A 26,427-nucleotide genomic window follows, 5' to 3' on the forward strand; every position below is an offset into this window, starting at 1 on the left:
ACCTGTATCTGGACCTTTACCTAGATCTGGACCTTTACCTCGATCTGGACCTTTGCCTGGATCTGGACTTTTACTGGATCTGGACCTTTACCTGGATCTGAACATTTACCTGGATCTGGACCTTTGCCTGGATCTGGACCTTCACCTGGATCTTTACCTTTGCCTGGATCTGAACCTTTGCCTGGATCTGTACCTTTACCTATATCTGGACCTTTACTTGGATCTGGACCTTTGCCTAGATCTGGACCTTTTCCTGGATCTGGACCTTTACATGGATCTGGACCTTTGCCTGGATCTGGACCTATACCTGTATCTGGACCTTTACCTAGATCTGGACCTTTACCTCGATCTGGACCTTTGCCTGGATTTGGACTTTTACTGGATCTGGACCTTTACCTGGATCTGAACATTTACCTGGATCTGGACCTTTGCTGGACCTTTGTCTAGATCTGACCTTTGCCTGGATCTGGACCCTTACATGGATCTGGACCTTTGCCTGGATCTGGACCTTTACCTGTATCTGGACCTTTACCTAGATCTGGACCTTTACCTCGATCTGGACCTTTGCCTGGATCTGGACTTTTACTGGATCTGGACCTTTACCTGGATCTGAACATTTACCTGGATCTGGACCTTTGCCTGGATCTGGACCTTCACCTGGATCTTTACCTTTGCCTGGATCTGAACCTTTGCCTGGATCTGTACCTTTACCTATATCTGGACCTTTACTTGGATCTGGACCTTTGCCTAGATCTGGACCTTTTCCTGGATCTGGACCTTTACATGGATCTGGACCTTTTCCTGGATCTGGACCTTTACCTGTATATGGACCTTTACCTGGATCTGGACCTTTACCTCAATCTGGAACTTTGCCTGGATCTGGACCTTTACCTGTATATGGACCTTCACCTGGATCTGGACCTTCACCTCAGTCTGGACCTTTACCTGATCTTAGACCTTTCTCTGATCTGGTCTCAATCTTGACTTTGCCTGGATCTGGACTTTTACTGGATCTGGACCTTTACCTGGATCTGAACATTTACCAGGATCTGGAACTTTGTCTGGATCTGGACCTTCACCTGGATGTGTACCTTTGCCTGGATCTGGACCTTTACCTGTATCTGGAACTTTACCTGGATCTGGAGCTTTGTCTGGATCTGAATATTTGCGTGGATCTAGACCTTTATCTGGATCTGGACCCTTACCTGAATCTGAACCTTTACCTGGATCAGGGCCTTTACCTGGATCTGGACCTTTACCCGAATCTGGATCTTTACTTGGATCTGGACCTTTACCTGAATCTGGACCTTTACCTGGATCAGGACATTTACCTAGATCTGGACCTTTGGCTGGATCTGGACCTCTACCTGTATCTGGACTTATACCTGGATCTGGACCTTTACCTGGATCTGGACCTTTACCTAGATGTGGACCTTTACCTGGATCTGGACCTTTACCTAGATCTGGACCTTTACAAGTATCTGGACCCTTGCCTTGATCTGGACCTTTACCTATATCTGGACCTTTAACTGGATCTGGACCTTTACCTGTATCTGTACCTTTACCTGGATCTGGACCTTTGCTGCGATTTGGACCTTCAACAGTATCTGGACCTTTACCTGGATCAGGACCTTTACCTTGATATGGACCTTTACCTGGATCTGGAGCTTTGCCTGGATCTGGATCTTTGTTTGTATCTAGTCCCTTGCCTGGATCTGCACCTTTACCTGGATCTGGACCTTTACCTGGATCTGGACCTTTGACTGGATCTGGACCTTTGCCTGTATCTGGAACTTAGCCTGGATCTGGACCTTTTCCTGGATCTGGACCTGTACCTGGATATGGACCTTTACCTGGGTATGGACCTTTACCTGGATCTGGACCTTTACCTAGATCTGGACCTGTACCTGGATCTGGACCTTTGCCTGTATCTGGACCTTTGCCTACATCTGGACCTTTACCTGTATCTTGAACTTTAACTGGATCTGGACCTCTACCAATATCTGGAACTTTGCTGGATCTGGACCTTTGCCTGTGTCAAGACCTTTAACTGGATCTGGACCTTTACCTGGACCAGGAGCTTTAACTGTATCTGGACCTTTACCAGGATATGGACTTTTGCCTGGATCTGGAACTTTACCTGGATGTAGACCTTTATCTGGATCTGGTCCTTTATATGGATCTTGACCTTTGCCTGTATCTGGACCTTTGCCTGCATCTAGACCATTGCCTTGATCTGGACCTTTGCCTGGATCTAGAATTTTACCTGGACGTAGACCTTTATCTGGATCTGGTCCTTTATATGGATCTTGACCTTTGCCTGTATCTGGACCTTTGCCTGCATCTAGACCTTTGCCTACAACTGGACCTTTACCTGTATCTGGACCTTTACCTGGATCTGGACCTCTACCTACATCTGGAACTTTGCCTAGATCCGGATCTTTGCCTGTATCAAGAAGTTTACCTTGATCTGGACCTTTACCTGGATGAGGACCTTTACCCACATCTGGACATTTACCAGGATCTGGAATTTTGCCTGGATCTGCACTTTACCTTGATGTAGACCTTCATCTGGATCTGGTCCTTTACCTGGATCTGGACCTTTACCTGGATCTGGACCTTTACCTGAATATGGACTTTGCCTGTATATGGACCTTTACCTGGATCTGGACTTTTGCCTGTTTCAAGACCTTTGCTTGGATTTGGACCTTTGCCTGGAAATGGACCTTTACCTGGATGTAGACTTTTATCTGGATCTGATCCTTTACCTGGATATACACCATTGCCAGGATCTGGACCTTCGCCTGGATCTGGAACTTTGCTTAGATGTGGACCTTTACCTGGATCTGGACCTTCGCCTGGATCTAGAACTTTGCTTGGATCTGGACCTTTACATGGATCTGGACTTTTAACTGGAACATTACCTTTACCTGGATGTAGACTTTTATCTGGATCTGGTCCGTTACCTGGATCTGGAGATTTACCCTTATCTGGACCTTTGCCTGGATCTGACCTTTGCCTGTATCTGGAAAATGACCTTGATGTAAACCTTTATCTGGATTGGGTCCTTCACCTGGATCTGGACCTTTACCTGGATCTTAACCTTTGCCTGTGTCTGGACCTTTGCCTGGATCTGGATGTTTACCTCAATCTGGACCTATGCCTGGATCTGGATGTTTACCTCAATCTGGACCTTTGCCAGGATCTGGACCTTTACCTGTATCTGGACCTCTACCCACATTTGGACCTTTGCCTCTATCAAGAAGTTTACCTTGATTTGGACCTTTACCTGGATCAGGACCTTTACCTGAATCTGGACCTTTACCTGGATCTGGACCTTTACCTGAATCTGGACCTTTGCCTGGATCTGGACCTTTGCCTGTATCTGGACCTTTACCTGAATCTGGACCTTTGCCTGGATCTGGACCTTTGCCTGTATCTGGACCTTTAACTTCATCTGGACCTTTACCTGTATCTGGACCTTTACCTGGATCTGGACCTCTACCTACATCTGTAACTTTGCCTTGATCTGGACCTTTGCCTGTATCAAGAACTTTACCTGGATCTGGACCTTTACCTGGATCAGGACCTTTACCTGTATCTGGACCTTTACCAGGATCTCGACTTTTGTCTGGATCTGGACCCTTTACCTGGATTTAGACCTTTATGTGGATCTAGTTATTTATCTGGATCTGGACCTTTATCTGGATCAGGACCCTTGCTTGGATCTGGACCTATGCATGGATCTGGAAATTTACCTGTATCTGGAATTTACCTGGATCTTGACCTTAGCCTAGATCTAGACCTTTACCTTTATCTGGTCCTTTACCTGGATCTGGACCTTTTCCGGGATGTAGACCTTTATCTGGGTCTGGTCCTTTACCTTTACCTGGACCTTTGCCTAGATCTGGACCTTTGCCTGAATTTGGACCTTTACCTTGATCTGGACCTTTGCCTGTATCAAGACATTTGAATGGATTTGGACCTCTGCCTGGATCTGGACCTTTACCTGGATGTAGACTTTTATCTGGATATGGTCCTTTACCTGTATCTGTACCTTTACTGTTATCTGGACTTTTGCCTGGATCTGGAACTTTACCTGGATATAGACCTTTATCTGGTTCTGGTCATTTACGTGTATCTGGACCTTTACCTGTTTCAGGACCTTTGCCAGGATCTGGACCTTTGCCTGTTGATCTGGACCTTTACCTGGATCTGGACCTTTACCTGGATCTGGACCTTTACCTGGGTCTGGACCTTTACCTTGATCTGGACCTTTATATGGATCTGGACCTTTCCCTGTATCTGGACCTTTACCTGATCTGGATCTTTACCTGGATCTGGACTTTTGCCTGGATCTGACCATTGCCTGGATTTGGGCCTTTACCTGGATCTGGGCCTTTACCTGGATTTGGGCCTTTACCTGGATTTGGGCCTTTACCTGATCTGGGCCTTTACCTGGATCTGGGCCTTTACCTGATTTGGGCCTTTACCTGGATTTGGGCCTTTACCTGGATCTGGGCCTTTACCTGGATTTGGGCCTTTACCTGGATCTGGGCCTTTACCTGGATCTAGAACTTTACCTGAATCTGGATCTTTACCTGTATCTGGACCTTTTTCTGCATCTGGACCTTTACATGGATCTGGACTTTTAACTGGATCTGGACCTTTACCTAAATCTGGACCTTAGCATAGATCTGGACCTTTGTCAGGATCTGGAAATTTGCCTAGGTCTGGAGCTTTAACTTGATGTGCAACTTTACATGAATCTGGCCCTTTCCAGGATCTACACCTCTGCCTGGATCTGGACTTTTACCTGTATCTCAACCTTTACCTAGATCTAGACCTTTACATAGATCTGGATCTTTACCTGGATCTGGACCTTTGCCCTGGTCTGGACCTTTACCTGTATCTGGGCCTTTGCCTGGATCAGGACCTTTACCTGAATCTGGACCTTTACCTGGATCTGGACCTTTGCCTGGATCTGGATCTTTACCTGTATCTGGACCTTTTTTCTGGATCTGGAAGTTTACCTGAATCTGGACCTTTAACTGGATCTGGACCTTTACCTACATCTGGACCTTTGCTTGGATCTGGACATTTTCCTGTACTTAGCCTTAACCTGGATCTGGACCTTTACGTGTATCTGGACCTTTGCCTTGATCTAAACCTTTACCTTTATCTGGACCTTTACCTGGATCTGGATCTTTACCTGTATCTGGACCTTTACCTGGATCTGGACCTTTCCCTGGATCTGGATCTTTTTCTGGATGTGGACCTTTACCTGGATCTAGACCTTTACCTTGATCTGGATCTTTACCTGGATCTCGACCTTTGCATGGATCTGGACCTTTACCTTTATCTGGACCTTTGCCTGGATCTGGAAATTTACCTGAATCTGGACCTTTACCTGGATCTGGACCTTTGCGTGGATCTGGATCTTTACCTGTATCTGGACCTTTCTCTGGATCTGGACCTTTACCTGCATCTGGACCTTTAACTAGATCTGGACCTTTACCTAGATCTGGACCTTAGCATAGTCAGGATCTGGAAATTTGCCTAGGTTTGGAGCTTTAACTTGATGTGCAACTTTACATGAATCTGGCCCTTTCCAGTATCTACACCTCTGCCTGGATCTGGACCTTTACCTGTATCTGAACCTTTACCTGGATCTGGACCTTTACATGGATCTGGATCTTTACCTGGATCTAGACCTTTGCCTGGGTCTGGACCTTCCCCTGTATCTGGGCCTTTGCCAGGATCAGGACCTTTACCTGAATCTAGACATTTACCTGGATCTGGACCTTTGCCTGGATCTTGACCTTTATCTGTATCTAGACCTTTATCTGGATCTGGGCCTTTACCTGAATCTGGACCTTTAACTTGATTTGGATGTTTACCTGGATCTGGACCTTATCTTAGATTTGGACCTTTGTCTGAATTTGGAAATTTGCATAAATTGGAGCTTTAACTGTATCTGGATCTTTACCAGGATCTAGACCTTTGCCTGGATCTAGACATTAACAATATCTGAACCTTTACCTGCATCTTCACCTTTGCCTGGGTCCGGACCTTTACATTGATCTGGACCTTTGCCTGTATCTGGACCTTTACCTGGATCTAGACCTTTACCTGGATCTGGACCTTTGATTGTATCAGGACCTTTACCTGTATCTGGAACTTTACCTGGATCTGGATCTTTACCTGGATGTGGATCTTTACTTGGGTCTGTACATTTACCTGTATCTGGACCTTTGCCTGGATTTGGACCTTCACCTTGATATGGACCATTACCTGGATCTGGAACTTTATCTGGATCTGGACCTTTACCTGGACCTGAACCGTTAACTGGATAATGACCTTTATCTGGATCTAGACCTTAGCATAGATCTGGACCTTTGTCTGGATCTGGAAATTTGCCCTGATTTGGACCTTTACCTTAATCTGGACCATTACCTGGATCTGGAACTTTATCTGGATCTGGACCTTTACCTGGACCTGATCCTTTAACTGGATAAGGACCTTTACCTGGTTCTAGATCTTAGCATGGATCTGGACCTTTGTCTGGATCTGGAAATTTGCCTAGATCTGGAGCTTTAACTGGATCTGGACCTTTACCTGAATCTGGACCTTTACCTTGTTCTGGACCTTTGCCTTGATCTGGACTTTTACCTGTATATGAACCTTTGCCTGGATACAGACCTTTACCTTGATCTGGACCTTTGCCTGGATCTGAACATTTACTGGATCTAGACATTTACCTGAGTCTGAATCTTTATCTGCATCTGGACCTATGCCTCTTTCTGGACCTTTATATTGATCTGGACCTTTGTCTGTATCTGGACCTTTACCTGGATCTGGACCTTTACCTGGATCTGGACCTTTGGCTGTAACTGGACTTTTTACCTGGATCAGGATCTTTGCCTAGATCTGGACCTTTTCCTTTATCTGGACCTTTGCCTGGATCTGGACCTTTACCTGTATCTGGACCTTTACCTGTATCTGGACCTTTACCTCGATCTGGACCCTTACCTCGATCTGGGCCTTTGCCTCGATATGGACCTTTGCCTGGATCTGAACCTTTACCTGGATCTGGAACTTTGCCAGGATTTGGACCTTGGCCGGGATCTGGACCTTGGCCTGGATCTGAACCTTTACATGGCTCTGGATCTTTACCTGGATATGAACCTTTACCTGGATCTGGACCTTTACCTGGATCTGGACCTTTACCTGGATCTGGACTTTTGCCTAGATCTGAACATTGCCTGGATCTGGACCTTTACCTGTATCTGCAGCTCTACCTGGATTTGGAACTTTACCTGGATCTGGCCTTTACCTGGATCTGGGCCTTTACCTGGATCTAGACCTTTACCTGAATCTGGACCTTTACATGGTTCTGGACCCTTACCTGAATCTGGACATTTACTTGGATCTCGACATTTACCTGTGTCTGGACCTTTGACAGGATCTGGACCCTTACCTGAATCAGGACCTTTACGTGGATCTGGACCCTTACCTGAATCTGGACCCTTACCTGAATCTGGACCTTTTCCCTGGTCTAGACCCTTACCTGAACCTGAACCTTTACCTGGATCTGGACATTTACTTGTGTCTGGACCTTTGAATGGATCTGGATCTATACCTAGATCTTGACCTTTGCTTGGATCTGGACCTTTACCTGTATTTGGCCTTAACCTGGATCTGGACCTTTATGAGTATCTAGACCTTTGCCTTGGTCTGAACCTTTACCTATATCTGGACCTTTACCTGGATCTGGACCTTTACCTGGAACTAGACCTTTGCCTGGATGTGGATCTTTACCTGGATCTGGACCTTTGCCTGGATCTGGACTTTTGCCTGGATCTGTACTTTTACCTGGATTTGAACCTTTACATGATCTGGAGCTTTACCTGGATCTGGATCTTGGCCGAGATCTGGACCTTTACCTGTATCTGGACCTTTACCTGGATCTGTACCTTTGCCTAGATATGGACCTTTACCCAGATCTGTACCTTTGCCTAGATCTGAACCTTTGCCTGGATCTGGACCTTTTCCTGGTTCTGAAACTTTACCTGAATCTTTACTTTTGCCTGGATTTAGACCTTTACCTGGATCTGGACATTTACCTGTAATTCGACCTTTGACTGGATCTGAACCTTTGCCTGCATCTGAACCTTTGCCTGGATCTTAACCTTTACTTGGAACTGGAAATTTAGCTGGATCTGGACTTATGCCTGGATCTGTACCTTTATCTGAGTCTGGACATTTACCTGGATCTATAACTTTACCTAGATTTGGACCTTTACATGGGTCTGGATCCTTACCTGGATCTGGACCTTTGCCTGTATCTGGACCTTTACTTGTATCTGGACCTATACCTGGATCTGGACCTTTGCCTAGATATGGACCTTTACCTGGATCTGGACAGTTGCCGGGATCTGGACCTTTACCTTGGTCTAGACCTTTACCTATATCTGGAACTTTTCTCTGGATCTAGACCTTTAACTATATCTGGAGCTTTACCTGGATCTCGGCCTTTGACTGGACCTGGACCTTCGCCTGTATCTGGACCTTTACCTAGATCTGTACCTTTTCCTGGATCTGGACCTTGGCCTGGGTCTGGACCTTTACCTGTATCTGGACCTTAGCCTGGATCTGGACCTTTACCTATGTCTGGACCTTTAACTGGATCTGGACCTTTGCCTGGATCTGGATTTTTACCTGTGTCTGGAGCTTTACCTGAATCTGGATCTTAACCTGGATCTGGACCTTTGCCTGGATTTGGACCTTTCCTGTATCTGGACTTTTACCTGGATTTGCACCTTTACCGGGAACCGGACCTTTGCCTGGATCTGGACTATTGCCTGAATCTGGTACTTTACCTAGATCTGGAATTTTACCTGGATTTGGACCTTTACCTGGATCTGGACCTTTGCCTTGATCATGATCTGGACCTTTACCTGGATCTGGACTATTGCCTGAATCTGGTACTTTACCTAGATCTGGAATTTTACCTGGATTTGGACCTTTACCTGGATCTGGACCTTTGCCTTGATCATGATCTTTACCTGTATCTGGACCTTTACCTAGATCTGGAGCTTTACCTGGGTCTGGACCTTTACTTGGATCTTGACCTTTACCTGGAGATAGACTTTTGCCTGGATCTGGACCTTTACCTGGATGTAGACCTTTATCTAGATCTCGTCCTTTACCTGGATCTGCACCTTTGCCTGGATCTGAGCCCATGCCTAGATCTGGACCTTTACCTGGATCTGGAATTTTGCCTGGATCTAGACCTTTACCTAGATCTGGAGCTTTACCTGGATCTGCACCTTTGCCTGGATCTGGACCTTTGCCTTAATCTGGGCCTTTACCTGGGTTTGGACCATTGCCTGGATCTTGACCTTTGCCTGTATTTGGACTTTTACCTGGATCTGAACCTTTGCCTGGATCTGAACCTTTGCCTAGATCTGGACCTTTTCCTGGATCTGTAATTTTACCTGGATCTTTACTTTTGCCTGGATCTGGACCTTTACCTGGATCTGGACATTTACCTGTAACTGGACCTTTGCGGAATTTGGACCTTTACATGGATCTGGATCTTTACTTAGATCTGGGCCTTTGTCTAGATCTGGACCTTTACCTGGATCTGGAATTTTGCCTACATCTGGAACTTTGCCTGGATCTGGACCTTTAACTGGATCTGGACCATTGCCTGGATCTGGACCTTTGACTAGATTTGGACCTTTACCCAGATCTGAACCTTTGCCTGGATCTGAACCTTTGGCTGGATCTGGACCTTTTCCTGCATCTGGAACTCTACCTGACTCTTTACTTTTGCCTGGATCTGGACATTTACCTGGATCTGGACATTTACCTGTTGCTGGACCTTTGCCTGTATCTGGACCTTTACATGGATGTAGATCTTTACCTGGATCTGGAACTTTGACTGGATCTGCTTCTTTGCCTGGATCGAACCTTTGCCTGGATCTGTACCTTTACTTGATTCTGGACGGTTACCTGGATCTGGACCTTTACATGGATCTGGATATTTACCTGGATCTGGACCTTTGCCTGGATCTGGGCCTTTACCTGCATCTGGACCTTTACCTGGATCTGGACCTATGCCTAGATATGAACCTTTACCTGGATGTAGACCTTTATCTGGGTCTCGTCCTTTACCTGGATCTGTACCTTTGTCTGGATCTGGGCCTTTGCCTTGATCTGGACCTTTATCTGGATCTGTATTTTGGCCTACATCTGAACCTTGGCCAGGATCTGGACCTTTTCCTAGATCTGGACCTTTGCCTGGATCTGAATCTTTGCCTGGATCTGAACGTTTGCTTGGATCTGAACCTTTTCCTGGATCTGAACTCTACCTGGATCTTTACTTTTGCCTGGATCTGGACATTTACCTGGATCTGAATATTTACCTGAATCTGTACCTTTACATGGATCTGGACCTTTACCTGAATCTGGACCTTTGACTGGATCTGGACCTTTGCCTGGATATGAACCTTTGCCTGGATCTGTACCTTTACCTAGATCTGGAACTTTACATGGATGTGGACTTTTGCCTGGATCTGTACCTTTACCTGTGTATGGACATTTACTTGGATCTGTAACTTTACCTGTATTTGGACCTTTACATGGATCTGGATCTTTACCTGGATCTGCACCTTTGTCTGGATCTGGACCTTTACCTGTTTCTGGACCTTTTTCTGGATCTGGACCTTTGCCTAGATATGGACTTTTACCTGGATCTGGACCTTTGCCTGTATCAGGACCTTTACCTTGGTCTGGACCTTTTCCTATATCTCGAGCTTTACCTGGATCTCGATTTTGGACTGGATATGGTCCTTTGCCTGTATCTGGACCTTTGCCTGGATCTGGATCTTTACCTGTGTCTGGAGCTTTACCTGAATCTGGATCTTAACCTGGATCTGGACCTTAACCTGGATCTGGACCTTTTCCTTGGGCTGGATCTTTACCTGGATCTGGACCTTTGCCTGGATCTGGACCTATACCTGTATGTGGACCTTTACCTAGATCTGAACCTTTACCTTGATGTGGAGCTTTACCTGGATCTGGACCTTTGCCTGGATTTGTCCTTCACCTGGATCTGGACCTTTGCTGGGATCTGGACCTTTGTCTGTATCTGGACCTTTGTATGGATCTGGATCTGAACTTTACCTACATTTGTACCTTTACCTGGATTTGGACCTTTGCCTGGGTCTGGATCTTTACCTAGATCTAGATCTTTGTTTGGATCTGAACCTTTACCTGTATCTGGACTAGATCTGGACCTTACCTGGATCTGGACCTTTCTGGGTCTGGATCTTTACCTGATCTAGATCTCTGTTTGATCTGGATCTGTATCTGGACCTTTACCTGGATCTGGACCTTTACCTGGATGTGAGACCTTTACCTGGATCTGACCTTTGGCTAGATCTCGACCTTTACCTGAATGTAGACCTTTATCTGGAGCTGGTTTACCTACCTGAACCTTTACCTGTACACCTTTATCTGGAGCTGGTTCTTACCTGGATCTGCACCTTTGCCTGGATCTGGACCTTTACCTGGATCTGGACGTCTGCCTGGATCTGAACCTTTGCCTGGATCTGGACCTTTGCCTGGATCTGGACCTTTGCCTGGATCTGAACCTCTTCCTGCATCTGGACCTTTACCTGGATCTCGACCTTTACCTTTATCTGGACGTTTACCTTGATCTGGATCTTTGCTTGGATCTGGAACTTTGCCTGGATCTGAACCTTTGCCTGGATCTGGACCTTTGCCTGGATCTGGACCATTGCCTGGATCTGGATCTTTGCTTAGATTTTGACCATTACCCAGATCTAGACCTTTGCATGGATCTGAACCTTTGCCTGGATCTGGACCTTTTCCTGGATCTGGAACTTTACCTGGATCTTTACTTTTGCCTGGATCTGGAGCTTTACCTGGATCTGGACATTTTCCTGGAAACTGGACCTTTCCCTGGATCTGGACCCTTGACTCAACTGTACATTATGTAAATAACTTAGCTTACTGTAAATAAATCAATTTTAAGGTAAACTTTTTTACCTGGATCTGGACCTCTACCTGGATCTGGACATTTACCTGTATCTGGAGCTTTACCTGGATCTTGACCTTCTTTGTTTTTGGATCTGGAACTTTGCCTGTAACCTGACCTTTACCTATATTTGGTCATTTTCCTTAGTTTGACCTTTATCTGTACCTGGACTTTTGCCTGGATCTGGACCTTTACCTACTATATGGATCTTTACCTGGATCATGACCTTTGCCTGATCTGGATCTTTACCTGTATCTGGACATTTACATGCATCTGGAACATTACCTGAATATGGACCTTTGCCTGGATCTGGCCCTTGACTCAACTTTTTCTGGATTTAGACCTTTGCCTAAATCTGGATCTTTACCTGTATCTGGACATTTCCTGGATCTTATCTGCATTTATCTAGAAACTTTTTTTGACTGTATCTGAACCTTTGCCTGCACCAGGACCTTTATCTGGATCTGGAATTCTAACTGGATCTGGACCTTTGCCTATATCTGGATATTTGCCTGTATCAAGACCTTTACCTGTATCTGGACCTTTATTTGGATCTGGAAATTTTCCTGTATCTGAACCTTTACCTGGATCTTGACTTTTGCCTAGATCTCAACTTTTGCTTGGATCTGGACCTTTGCCAGGATCTGGACCTTTGCCTTCATCTGGACCTTTGCCTGGATCTGAACCTTTGCCTGGATCTGGACCTTTACCTGGATCTGGAACTTTACCTGGTTCTGGACATTTTCCTGGATGTGTACTGTTACCTGATTCTGGATATTTACCTGGATCTGGACCTTTAAATGGATTTTGACCTTTACATACATCCGGATCTTTACCTGGATCTGGACCTTTGCCTATATCTGGACCTTTACCTTCATCTGCACCTTTACTTTGATCTGGACCTTTGCGTAGATATGGACCTTTACCTAGATCTGGACCTTTGCCTGGATCTGGACCTTTACCTTGGTTTGGACCTTTACCTACATCTGAACCTTTGCCTGGATCTAGACCTTTTCCTATATCTGGAGCTTTACCTGGATCTCGACCTTTGACTGGATCTGGACCTTTGCCTAGATGTGGACCTTTTCCTGGGTCTGGATGTCGACCTGTATCTGGACATTTGCCTGGATCTGAATCTTAACCTAGATCGTGACCTTTCCCTGAAAATAGACCTTTCCTGTATCTGGACCTTTACCTGGTTCTGGACCTTTACCTGGACCTGGACCTTTGCCTGGATCTGGACCTATGCCTGTAACTGGAACTTTGGCAGGATCTGGACCTTTGCCTGGATCTGGACCTTTACCTGGATCTGGACCTTTGCTTGTTTCTGTACATTTGCCTTGATTTGGACCTTTACCTGTATCTGGACCTTTACCTGGATCTCGACCTTTGCCTGGATCTGGTACTTTACCTGGATCTGGACCTTTACCTGGATCTGGACCTTAAGCTTCATCTGCACTCTTGCCTGGGTCTAGACCTTTACCTGGATCTGGACCTTTGCATTAATATGGATCTTTGACCGTATCTGGACCATTACCTGCATATAGACCTTTGCCTTGTTCTGCCTTGTTCTGATATAGAACTTTATCTGGATCTGGTCCTTTACCTGATCTGGACCTTTGTTACCTGGACCTTTGCCTGGATCTGGACTTTCTGATGTGGACTTTTAAATGGATCTGGACCTTTACCTGCTTCTGGACCTTTGCCTAGGTCTGGATCTTTACCTCTATCTGTACCTTTGCCTGGATCTGGACCTTTCCCTGTATCAGGACCTTTACCTAGATCTGCACCTTTACCTGGATCTGGACCTTTGCCTACCTCTGGACCTTTACTTGGATGTAGACCTTTGCCTGTATGTGAACCTTTGCCTGGATCTGGACCTTTTCCTGGATCTGGAACTTTACCTGGTTCTTTACTTTTACCTGTGTCTAGACCTTTACCTGGCTCTGGACCTTTACCTGGATCTGGACATTTACCTGTAATTGGACCTTTGCCTGGATCTCTACCTTTACATGGATCTGGAACTTTACCTGTATCTGGAACTTTAGCTGCATCTGGACTTTTGCCTGTATCTATAACTTTGCCTGAGTTTGGACATTTACCTGGACTTGGACCTTTACTTGGATCTGGATCTTTACCTGGATCTGGACCTTTACTAGGATCTGGACCTTTACTTGTATCTGGACCTTTACCTGGATCTGGACCTTTGCCTAGACATGGACCTTTACCTGGATCTGGACCGTTGCCTGGATCTGGACCTTTACTTTGGTCTGGACCTTTATTTATATCTGGACCTTTGCCTGGATCTAGACCTTTTCCTATAAATGGAGCTTTACCTGGATCTGGACCTTTGACTGGAACTGGACCTTTGCCTGTATCTGGACCTTTACCTAGATCTGGACATTTTCATGGATCTGGACCTTGGCCTGAGTCTGGACCTTTACATATATCTGGACCCTTGCCTTGATATGGACCTTTACTTATGTCTGGACCTTTAACTGGATCTGGACCTTTGCCTGGATCTGGATCTTAACCTGCATCTGGACCTTTGCCTGGATTTGGACCTTTCCTGTATTTAGACTTTTACATGGATCTGCACCTTTACCTGGATCTTGACCTTTGCCTGGATCTGGACCTACACCTGGATCTGGACCTTCACCTGGATCTGGACCTTTGCTTGTATCTGGACCTTTGCCTGGATCTGGATCTTTGAAAGGATCTAGACCTTTACCTGGATCTGGACATTTCTTGGATCTGGACCTTTGCCTGGATCTGGAAATTTGCCTTGATCTGGACCTTTACCTGGATCTGGACCTTTGCCTGGATCTGGACCTTAGCCTGTATCTGGACCTTTACCTGGATCTGGACCTTTGCCTGGATCTGTTACTTTACCTAGATCTGGAACTTTACCTGGATTTGGACCTTTAACTGGATCTGGACATTTTCCTGGTCTGAATCTTTACCTGGATCTGGACCTTTGCCTGGATCTGGACCTTTACCTGTATTTGGACCTTTTCCTAGATCTGGACCTTTACCTGGGTCTGGACCTTTACCTGGATCTGGACCTTTGCTTGGACCTGTACCCTTAATTGGAGGTAGACCTTTGCCTGGATCTGGACTTTTGCCTACATCTGACCTTTGCCTGATTGGACCTTTACCTGCATCTGGACCTTTTGCCGGATCTGGACCTTTGCCTGGATTTGGACCTTTACCCGGATCTGAACTTTGCTGGATTTGGACCTTTACCTGTATCTGAATGTTTGCCTGGATCTGGACCTTTTCCTGGATCTGGAACTTTACTTGGATATTTACTTTTGCCGTAATCTGGACCTTTACTGGATCTGGACATTTACCTGTAACTGGACCTTTGCTTGGATCTGGACCTTTACATGGATCTGGACCCTTACGTGGATCTGGACCTTTGACTGGATTTGGACCTTTGCCTGGATCTGAACCTTTGCTTTGATCTGGACCTTTACCTGTATCTGGAACTTTACATGGATCTGGACTTTTGCCTGGATCTGTATCTTTACCTGATTTTGGACATTTACCTGGATCTGTACCTTTACCTGGATTTGGACCTTTACATGGATCTGGATCTTTACCTGGATCTAGACATTTGCCTGGATCTGAACTTTTGTCTGTATCGGGACCTTTACCTGAATCTGGACCTTTGCCTAGATATGGACCTTTACCTGGATCTGGACTGTTGCCTGGATCTGGACCTTTACCTTGGTCTGACCTTTACCTGTATGTGGACCTTTGCCTGGATCTAGACCTTTACCTATATCTGGAGCTTTACCTGGATCTGGACCTTTGACTGGTTCTGTACCTTTGCCTGTATCTGGACCTTTGCCTGGATCCAGACGTTTACCTATATCTACAGCTTTACATGGATCTCGACCTTTGATTGATCCTGACCTTTGCCTGTATCTGGATTTTTACCTTGATCTGGACCTTTTCCTGGATCTGGATCTTGGCCTGGGTCTGACCTTTCTGTATGTGGACCTTTTCCTGGATCTAGACCTTCACCTATGTCTAGACATTTAACTGGATCTGGACCTTTGCCTGATTATCTTTACTGTATCTGGACCTTTACCTGAATTGGATCTTAATCTGATCTGCACCTTTCTCGATTTGGACCTTTCCTCACCTTTACCTGGATCTGGACCTTTGCCTGTATCACCTTTGCTTGTATTGAACTTTGATCTTGACCTTTTCCTGGATCTGGACCTTTACCTGTATCTGGACCTTTGCCTGGATGGTGCAGATATGGAGATAGGTGTAGATACAAACACAAAATGAATAATTATGAAGATGGAAGATCAACTATTTTGGAAAAGTTGGATTTTTTAATGCCCGAAGTTATGGAAATGAAGAAAAGAACAACATAACAGAGCAGGAAAGAGACATGAGAAAATCCTTGTTATTACCCTTATTAGATAATGGGGATAAAACACAAACCATCATAGTGATGAATGCAGAGGGTCTAGTTTCGAGTAACTCAAAAAGAAAAATAGAGTTCTTAGAAGAACTAACCCAAACTGAAGAAATAGATATACTGAATATAAGTGAAACATGGTACTCACAAGAGACTGGTAATGATGATCAGGTAAAGGGTTTCCAAACTTATAGATCAGATAGAAAAAAATAGGAATAAGGGGGAACCACGAAATAGGGAGAGACACCAATCAAGGAAAAATCTGTGAGAAATATAGTAACACAGAATGTGAATTAATAGCGGTAGAATTTGAATCTGAAAAATTTGTAAACATTGTAATATACAGACCCCAATACTAAAGAGTTTGACATAATAATTGACAAATTGGATGATATATGTAGAAATCACAAAGGGTGGACTATACTCCTATTTGGAGACTTTAACTTTCCTTTTGTAGAATGGAAAGAACGAATAGGAAACTGTGGTTGTATTTATACAAATAAAAAGGAGAGTAATAGTAGCACAGAAGATAAGAGGCAATTTGAAAAGCTATTAGATATGCTACTAGAACATAACTTTCAGCAAATAAATCACCTACCAACAAGAAAGGATAATATTTTAGATCTAGTATTTGTGAACGAGATGAACTATGTTAAAGAAATAATAGTTTATAATACAAGTATTTCAGACCATAATGTCATAGAATTAACAGTCCGTTCCAAAACTATTGAAAACAGAGATAAGCAAGAGAAGAAAAAATGGGAAGGATATGGAAAATATAATTTCTATTGTGAAAATATAAATTGGTCAAAAATAAATGAAGAATTAAACAAAGACTGGGAAAACATATTCATAAGTGATAATATAAAGGTAAATACGGATATATTATATAAAATCTTAGAGGAAATAGTGGAAAAATATATACCAAAGAAGAAAAGTAAACATCAGTCACACATACCAAGAGAGAGAAGGATCTTGTTCCGGAAAATCAGAAAGTGGAAAAAAGGTCTTGCAAAAGAAAAGAATGCATGGAAAGTGATGGAACTAAAAAGTAAGATAGAAAATGCTGAACAAAAGATTATACAGTCAAAGGATAAAGAAAATCAAGACCTTGAAGAAAAGACCCTACAAAATATCAAACAAAACCCAAAAATTTTTTATTCATATGCAAAAAAGATGAATGAAATAAGAGTAGAAATAGGCCCTCTAAGAATTGAAGGGCAATTAACGAATGAAAAAAAGGAAATATGTAACATATTAGCAGAAAGATATAAGAGTGAATTCACACCTAGAATTGATAATGAAGATATGATAAAGAAATAAGAGATGAAAATAGTGAATATTTATCTGACATAGATATTACTGTAGCTGATATTGTGCAGGCTATTAATGAGATTAAAAATGGATCAGCAGCAGGACCTGATGGAGTACCTGCCATATTGTTAAAGAAAGTGGTTCATTCAATCGCAAAGCCGTTAGCAATATTATTAAGACAAAGTATAGATACAGGCAAGATTTATGATGAGCATAAATTAGCATATATTACTCCTACTTTCAAAAGTGGTTCAAGACTAGAGGCAAGTAATTATAGGCCTGTGAGTCTGACATCTCATATTATGAAAGTATATGAAAGGGTAATGAAAAAAAATATAATGAAACATTTAATGAAAAATAGATTGTTCAATATAGGACAACATGGTTTTGTACCTGGAAAAAGTACACAAACCCAGCTTTTAGTCCACCATGAAAGCATATATAAAAATATGATAAACGAAAAAGATACAGATGTGGTTTACCAAGACTTTGCAAAAGCTTTTGACAAGGTAGACCATAATATATTAGCAAAAAAAATTAGAAAACATTACATTGTGGACAAAGTAGAAGATGGATAAAAGAATTTTTGCAAAACAAAAAACATATAGTGATTGCAAACGATGAGAAATCGGATGAAGCTACGGTAATATCCGGTGTACCACAAGGTACGGTGTTAGCTGCATTGCTGTTTGTGATTATGATTGCAGACATAGACAGTAATGTTAAGGACTCAGTAGTAAGAAGTTTTGCAGATGACACAAGAATAAGTAGAGAAATTGCTTGTGATGAAGATAGGAACTCGCTACAAAGAGACCTAAACAAAATATATAAATGGGCAGAGATAAATAGGATGGTATTTAACACTGATAAATTTGAATCAATGAACTATGGTGATAAAGTAGGAATGCTATATGCATATAAAGGACCTGATAACGAGACAATCACAAATAAGGAAGCAGTTAAAGACCTTGGTGTGATGCTGTACAGAAATATGTTATGTAATGACCAAATACCAATAATATTGGCAAAATGCAAAGCAAAAATGAGAATGTTGTTCCTGCACTTCAAAACAAGAAAATCTGAACACATGATTATGATTTATAAAACGTATGTACGTAGTCCACTTGAATATTGCAATATAATGTGGTACCCACACTACCAAAAGGATATTGCACAAATAGAAAGTGTACAAAGGTCCTTTACAGCTAGAACAGAAGTTAAGGACCTTGACTACTGTTAAAGACTACAGTTCTTAAACTTATATAGTCTTGAAAGGAGAAGAGAATGCTACATGATAATCCAGGCATAGAAACAGATAGCAGGAATTACCGAAAACATCATGGAGTTAAAATATCAGAAAGAGCAAGCAGAGGTAGATTAATAGTGCCCAAAACTATACCAGGAATACCAAGGAAAGCACACAAGACATTAATCCACCACGCACCAGCATCGATAATGCAGCATCTATTCAATGCGCTACCAGCTTATCTGAGGAACATAGGAGTGAGCGTAGATGTGTTTAAATGAGCTCGACAAATATTTAAGATGCATCCCAGACCATCCTAGATTGGAAGATGCAAAATATACCGGAAGATGCGTTAGCAATTCTCTGGTAGACAACAGAGTTTCCTTACACTGAGGGACCTTGGGCAACCCGAACGAACAGTAAGGTCTGTAAGCTAAGGTTTGCTGGCCGCGAGTTCGAATCTCCGACCAGCCAATGAAGAATAAGAGGAATTTATTTGAAGTCTACAAAAGAATGACAAGTGACGAGCTCCTGGAGGCGTGTCTTCATGGCCAAACCCAGAACCGAAATGAACCTCTACACTCAAGACTGTGGAGATACTGCCCTAAGAATAAAAACGGAAGCAAGAGGATTATTGACTTTGCAGCAGCACAAGCTGTAGCAAACTATAATGCTGGTTATACAGCCAGACACTTAGATTACTATTTTGGTTTTCCACGCACTGAAATATCATCAGCATATCTAGCCAGAATGGATGCCAATATGGACTTACCTTTCAAGAAGAAGGCTAAGCACATGAGAAAAATTGTAAAAGACCAAGATTATGAAGCAGGGGCAGCTTCATCACCAAGAAACTTCAAATAATCTCCCAACACCACTTTATCAGTGTCACCAACTTCAAGTGGCTTTTTTCTCAGAATCAAAGTTTTTCAGCTTCTAAGTGCTAAAGCTCCATTATTTTTCTACTCAGAGACTCAATTCTTTTTGCCTCTTGTTTATAAAAGTATCAAGTTTATATGTATGGTACATTTAAGAGTGTACATGCTTTTTTCAATGTTTGGTGATTTTTTTATTACTTTTCATCAATTTATTTTTCATTTTTGTCAACCTGCGTTCATCAGGCATCTCATGTACCTAAAAAAAAATTAGTATTGGAAAGTAATAATTCCTTAGTTTTATACTTAAATGTATGTAAAGTAATTAAAAAAAAACAAACAAGAATTTATTTCAAAAATAAGAACGCCTTAGCAATCCAAAAATTGCCTTATTTTCACATATATATTCATATTTATTTATTCATTTAAAAATTAAGTTTTCAAAATATCACCAAAATATTTGTTTTGCAGTAATAGTATGCTATAAGCAACTTCCTAAAAAAAATAATCAAGATTTGATAATAAAAAAGGTAACCTATGGTGCGTAGGTCAACAAGTCCCTTAAAGGTAGCGATAGGGTTTAATTCTCTTACATTTCCTGACCCACAAAATTAAGCAAAATAATTAGTGCAAAATAATGACCATGATCATGATTTAATGTGTGTAAGTGATCTTGGGGTCAAGAAACTTAAATTCCAAAATCTTACGACTACCAAGGCCCTATATGCATTAGATCATTAGTTAGTATTTTGCACAAATTGTTTGGTCTCATTTCATGAAGTTGGAAGTTAAATAGGGCTTTTTTCTCGTTCTTCTTCCATCTTGCGTTGGTCTGGATCTACTGTAAATGAAATAAGAGAGAGAGAGAGAGAGAGAGAGAGAGAGAGAGAGAGAGAGAGAGAGAGAGAGAGAGAGAGAGAGAGAATTCTGTCGTGAGTTTTACTGAACCTAATAAAGACCTAGGCCTATATCGATATATAATTTTATTTATGCCTACTGAAAATCATGAAGGGTTTTGGCCATAATGTTAGGCCTACTTACTATAGTTAATACACTTTAGCTAGATATATCTGCGGGAAGGGCTCCCCTAAAAGGACTCCTGTAATTATCTACAAGTTCTGGGAGGCCTTCTAAACGAACTCTTCAGGAGGAGGAGTCTAGCTTAAGTGAATGTACTATTACCCCACGAATTGACAAAAATACAGAGAGAGAGAGAGAGAGAGAGAGAGAGAGAGAGAGAGAGAGAGAGAGAGAATCATGTCATAAATTTCGATTGTCCCACAAAAAAATCTAGTCTAGACCTATGCACCTATATGCTGTAAGCATAGGTATTTTAGTTTATAGCAATGGGCCTAATAGCAACAAATATTTAGCAAACAATATGAGAGGGTTGATAATACGCTTAAGCAAAATAACTTTCATGAAAATTATAATAATCATCAAGCAAAAGTGTTGCATAGATATGGGCTTATAAAATAAAATAATTATACAAAAAGAGGGCATGCAAAGATCTGAATTGCAAGTTTTATAAACATGCCTTATAAATAGATTAATCAAAATTTTTGTATTCAAAGTCAGCTGATAATAAATTAAACCGTTTTCATTTGAGAAATATTGAATTGGATCTCTCTCTCTCTCTCTCTCTCTCTCTCTCTCTCTCTCTCTCTCTCTCTCTCTCTCTCTCTCTTACATAATTTCAATTCCAAAATAGGCTAAGCCAACTAAAATACTCTTCTATTGATATAGCAAATAAACAATATTTACCTGGAGTTATATCCTTAGTACATGTCAAAGGCTTTCTCCAAAATCACCAGGGACAAAATGAATGGAGCATACTCTTGCATTCTTCACGTTGAAATCATCTTTCCTTTTGCACAATCCTCCTCCTGTAGAGTTTCTGGAAATGCATCACATACCCTTCCCTGACATCGGCAAAATGGTCGAAAATCACTTAGATTAAAGTTATCGATTCGCATCTAGCGGATGGCGCCAGGCGAGCGTCTGCAAGTACAAATCAGTGAGCGGCATTCACCAATTTGAGTGCGTCTTACTGTTTCGCGGCTCTCTCGGCCAATCAGCGGCACCCTAGCGTCCCATGCGAGGCCCTCCCGCCATTCTGTCCCTTTAAACTTAACACGATTGGTTGTGCAAAGCGCCCTCTCCGTGTTTTTCGGTAATTCCACTGGAATTTTGTTTTTATAATGGATATCCAACAATCTGTGGATAGCCCAGAATCCTCAGGAGGGTGTAGACATGTGAGAAATGTGAAGGATTGGATGTCCAATGCTCAAAAATAGTATTTTATTATTTAATCAGCAAAAATAAATAAATAAATACACAAATAACACAAAAGAATTTAATCACCCTTGTTTAAAATGTAAACAGCACCAAAGAGTGTTCACCTGCTGTTGGTTGTTTGTTTAAAACGTCAAAAACACCAGAGTGTTCACCTGCTGTTGGTTGTTTGTTTAAAACATCAAAAACACCAGAGTGTTCACCTGCTGTTGGTTGTTTGTTTAAAACGTCAAAAACACCAGTGTTCACCCGCTGTTGGTTGTTTGTTTAAAATGTCCCAAACACCAGAGAATGTTCACCAGCTCTTGGTTGTTTGTTTAAAACGTCAAAAATACCAGAGAATGTTCACCTGCTGTTGGTCGTTTGTTTCAAACGTCAAAAATACCAGAGAATGTTCACCTGCTGTTGGTTGTTTGTTTAAAACATAAAAAATACCAGAGAGTGTTCACCCGCTGTTGGTTGTTTGTTTAAAACGTCAAAAATACCAGAGATTGTTCACCCGCTGTTGGTTGTTTGTTTAAAACGTCAAAAATACCAGAGAGTGTTCACCCGCTGTTGGTTGTTTGTTTAAAACGTCAAAAAATACCAGATTGTTCACCTGCTGTTGGTTGTTTGTTTGAAACGTCAAAAATACCAGAAAGTGTTGCCACCTGCTGTTGGTTGTTTTTGTTTAAAATGCTGGTTGTTTGTTTAAAAAAATTACCAGAGAATTTTCACTTGCTGTTGTTTGTTTGTTTGAAACGTCAAAACACCAAAGTGTTCACCTGCTGTTGGTTGTTTGTTTTCAAAAATACCTGTGGGTTCACCTGCTGTTGGTTGTTTGTTTGAAACGTCAAAAATACCTGTGGGTTCACCTGCTGTTGGTTGTTTGATTAACACGTAAAAAATACCAGAGAATGTTCACCAGCTGTTGATTGTTTGTTTAAAATGAATAATATTGCTTAACAAGCAGAGTACGAAATCAACATGATGCTACAGGTGGTTAGGCCTTTAGTTAGTTAGAGCTGGGGAGCGATGGAGCAGCAGAGCGTCGGTTTCACGACACACAAGATGTCTGAAGCAGACATGTTGTTTTTCAGCCGTGTGCAGCAGGCCCCTTCTGGGTAGCTGGCTGAACAGAGAGAGCGTCTTTGCTAGTGGATAGAGATTCATTTTTTATCGCGGGGTCTAACGGCCGAAGTCACTTGAAAAAGATACAATAATTGTGTGGGTGGACCTGGAACTACTATTGGGGCAGGCAGTAAAAAACAATACTACTGCATGATTGTGGCAGATAATGTTTATAATAATGCTGGGTAGGAAAATGAAACTCGAAACTTTAAAACAATCATTTTATTTTATATCGATTTTTTGGTAGCAATTTTTTTTTTCTTTTGCGGCACAATTGCATAATAGTATTCAAAATGAATGTATAATGATACATTTCAGGAATATAACTAAATTTAAAGTGATCTTAAGCTGTAAAAAAAACACATTAGGAATTTTTTGCACAGATTGCGTTCATGCGCGCCCGCACAAAAATGCAGAAAAATTTGTGTGTATTAGATACACAATTCATATAAAAAAATTTTTTTTTTTAGGAAATGAACATCAAATAAAGTGTTTTTTAACCTAATAAATGCATTTAAAAAAGAAAAATGCAGTTATTTTTGGCAAAATTCAAAATGGAAAAATATTAAAAAATTTTGGTTTTTTGTACATAAAGTAGAAGAGATGAGCTAATTTTGAAGACCAACCGCAGCTTTGTAGCTCTTTTCATTCAGAAGTGATCGTGTGTTGAATATTGCCAAACTTTACATGCATTTTTCTCCATTTTTTTAAAAATTTTGGCGCTGACCTCCTCCTCCTTTCTTCCTCTGCAACTAACCGCCTGATGTGCTTCAACAAAATCTTCAATTCAGACGTCATATAACTGAGTAAAATGATTAATTTATGGTATAAAAACCTGTATTTAAGATTAAGAATAAATATTTTTGTGCTATTTTATAAAATTGCATTAAAACATTTAGTCGATCTTCTCCGAGGCTGCAGCTTTTGTGTATTGCCAGAATTCATTTATTAAAATTCCTCGTTTCGACTTGTGATTTTCATCCACATTTTATATGTCAGGTGCAAATTAGTAATTATTTAAACCAATATGTTAAAAATATTAAACTTTACAATACTGATAACTCTAAAGTAAATACAGAATATGAATACAGTAGATTTTCAAAGAAAGTTTGAATACGTCATGGTTAGGCCTTAAATTATGACGTGACTCATCAAATACATTGACGTAGACTTTACATGGCAATACCAACAGTTTTTCCCTGTTCATTGATGCAGATATATTTTGGACAGAAATGTTAGTTTACAGGTGACACTCTGACCTTTCTGTGTGGAAAATTTACATAGATCTCGTATCTAACAGCCAATGAGCACAGAGCCTCTTTCGTACCACAAGTAAAGTCAATAACATCTTTCATGCAAGAGCAGACATTCCTAAATGAAAGAAAACTTTAAAGAAATTCCTGGGAAAAATCATGAAACTCTAAGTCAATAAATTGCTCCTCTCTCTCTCTCTCTCTCTCTCTCTCTCTCTCTCTCTCTCTCTCTCTCTCTCTCTCTCTCTCTCTCTCATCTCTTGACCAGTGTAATTGTCAACATGGCCCCAAGGGAAAACCAGTGCAATGATAACTCTATTATAAAAGGCAGAATATTTTACTTCCTACATGTCAACTGCAGAGCCAAGTATGGTCTCTGTGAAGGGAAGAGCGAAGACTGTCTGTTCTGTGTGTATACAGACAGAGGTCGTTCAGGTGGTTGCCCTCGAAGGGAAGAAGAAGAACATCATGAATGAGGATGAATGAAGAAGAATAGAAGATGGCTTTTATCTCTCAGCAGCATTTTTCATTAATTGAGGAGTTTAGGAAATTCTCTCAAAATGGTGATTTTGGCCATGGGTCTTTAGATTTCAAAATTCATTTCATTCTGTTTTCTGCTCACACAGACAAACAGACACTTATTTACTTAAAGGCCTGATCCATGGAAAGAAAGGATAGAGAGATCAGCTAGGTTTAACCCACAGGGTCAATGTTTAGGTCCAGGTCAAGGTTTAGTTGCTCTTAGAAGTCAAGGTTTAGAGTCAAGGTTCAGGTCAAGGTTTAGGTTGAAGTCAAGGTTTAGTGATCAGTCTGTCTCCTTTTCCAAAGGGTTCCAGTAAGTCGAGGTTTAGATGAAATAGGTTTATATAGTTGAAGTATATATATATATTTATATATATATATATATAATATATATATTTATATCTTGGGATAAGAAGATGCAAAAGGAGATTTTTGGGACTCTTGAAGTCATCCAGGTTCAAGGAAGGGGAAGGATTCCTGTTGATGTCAAGGTTGAGGTCAAGTCTTCTTGTCTGGTTTAGGTCAAGGTGCAATCAGATCTCCAAAGAAGAAGGAGAAGTGAAGAAGAAGAAGAAGAAGAAGAAGAAGAAGAAGAAGAAGAAGAAGAAGAAGAAGAAGAAGAATGGCAGATGAAGCATTTTTCATTAATTAAGAAATTCTCTCAAAATGACAACTTTTGAATAAAAGAAGTCAACTGTTTTCTGCTCACACAGACACACAGAGAGACGGACACTTATTACTTATTATCTTTGGAAGGTGCAGTCAGCCAAAGTGGGTGAAGAAGAAGAAGAAGAAGAAGAAGAAGAAGAAGGAGAAGAAGAAGCAATGGCTGAGTGGTGCTGTTGCACTTGGATCACTTTGCACTTTGCTAGGTCCAGTAACCATCGCTCCCTGCCTGCCTGCCTGCCTGCCTACCGCCCACCAGTCCGCCCACATGTGAATGAGTAGCACCAGTGTCAGTCTGCTGTGTGATGGAGGCTCGAGAAAAGGTCAAGGTCAAGGAAATAATGACTTTCAGTGTCTGGTGTGTTTTTTACTTTTATAAAACCAGTCTGTTTTTTGGGGGGCCGTTCAGCTTCTCCAACAGTTGTTCTTGTAAGACAATAGTTTGTATTTTGGGATAATGCATCAGTGTAAACAGTCCTTCAGAGGAGACTGAAAGCACAGAGAGAGAGAGAGAGAGAGAGAGAGAGAGAGAGAGAAAAGATCAGAGAGAGAATAATAGAGAGATAATAATAATAAATAATAATAATAATAATAATAATAATAATAATAATGAAAGGAATGAATGAAACACTGCA

General features: G+C 41.7%; 2 protein-coding genes across 2 annotated transcripts in view; both read right to left on the reverse strand.

The window, feature by feature from the left end:
- The window catches only part of LOC136837841 (collagen alpha-5(IV) chain-like), a 178,564-nt gene extending 169,318 nt beyond the window's left edge, over positions 1–9,246 (reverse strand). The window contains exons 1-18 of the mRNA XM_067102733.1: positions 8,722–9,246; positions 8,325–8,493; positions 7,911–8,180; positions 7,337–7,678; positions 6,907–7,248; positions 6,559–6,732; positions 6,043–6,336; positions 5,649–5,912; positions 5,141–5,530; positions 4,835–5,008; positions 4,442–4,685; positions 3,938–4,328; positions 3,218–3,650; positions 2,661–2,972; positions 2,069–2,524; positions 1,026–1,775; positions 622–819; positions 110–361 (exon numbers count right to left, since the gene is read on the reverse strand). Of these exons, the coding sequence (XP_066958834.1) occupies positions 110–361; positions 622–819; positions 1,026–1,775; positions 2,069–2,524; positions 2,661–2,972; positions 3,218–3,650; positions 3,938–4,328; positions 4,442–4,685; positions 4,835–5,008; positions 5,141–5,530; positions 5,649–5,912; positions 6,043–6,336; positions 6,559–6,732; positions 6,907–7,248; positions 7,337–7,678; positions 7,911–8,180; positions 8,325–8,493; positions 8,722–9,246 (5,980 nt within the window). The remainder of the gene's footprint in view (positions 1–109; positions 362–621; positions 820–1,025; positions 1,776–2,068; positions 2,525–2,660; positions 2,973–3,217; positions 3,651–3,937; positions 4,329–4,441; positions 4,686–4,834; positions 5,009–5,140; positions 5,531–5,648; positions 5,913–6,042; positions 6,337–6,558; positions 6,733–6,906; positions 7,249–7,336; positions 7,679–7,910; positions 8,181–8,324; positions 8,494–8,721) is intronic.
- A 111-nt stretch (positions 9,247–9,357) lies between these two features.
- On the reverse strand, positions 9,358–19,868 carry LOC136837843 (collagen alpha-1(III) chain-like). Its single transcript, XM_067102734.1, has 12 exons — positions 19,844–19,868; positions 16,198–16,327; positions 14,981–15,812; positions 14,676–14,817; positions 13,759–14,466; positions 13,266–13,499; positions 12,685–13,176; positions 11,544–12,017; positions 10,416–10,901; positions 9,997–10,332; positions 9,608–9,907; positions 9,358–9,566 (listed from the first exon to the last, which is right to left on the reverse strand). The coding sequence occupies exons 1-12, from the start codon at positions 19,866–19,868 to the stop codon at positions 9,358–9,360; spliced, it is 4,368 nt and encodes a 1,455-aa protein (XP_066958835.1).
- Positions 19,869–26,427: the final 6,559 nt, after the last annotated feature.

The sequence above is a fragment of the Macrobrachium rosenbergii genome, unplaced genomic scaffold, assembly GCF_040412425.1.
Source record: "Macrobrachium rosenbergii isolate ZJJX-2024 unplaced genomic scaffold, ASM4041242v1 13874, whole genome shotgun sequence".
Classification (NCBI taxonomy): Eukaryota; Metazoa; Arthropoda; class Malacostraca; order Decapoda; family Palaemonidae; genus Macrobrachium; species Macrobrachium rosenbergii.

Excerpts from the sequence above, each read along its gene's own strand:
- LOC136837843 (XM_067102734.1), bottom strand. The coding sequence starts at position 19,868 with ATGTGCTTAGCCTTCTTCTTGAAAG. Across the intron at positions 12,018-12,684 it reads AGGTCCAGATCCAAGCAAAA|TTGAGTCAAGGGTCCAGATC; the intron begins GTTGAGATCTAG and ends CATAATGTACAG. Across the intron at positions 9,567-9,607 it reads AGACAAAGGCCCAGATCTAA|GTCCAGTTACAGGTAAATGT; the intron begins GTAAAGATCCAG and ends AATTCCGCAAAG.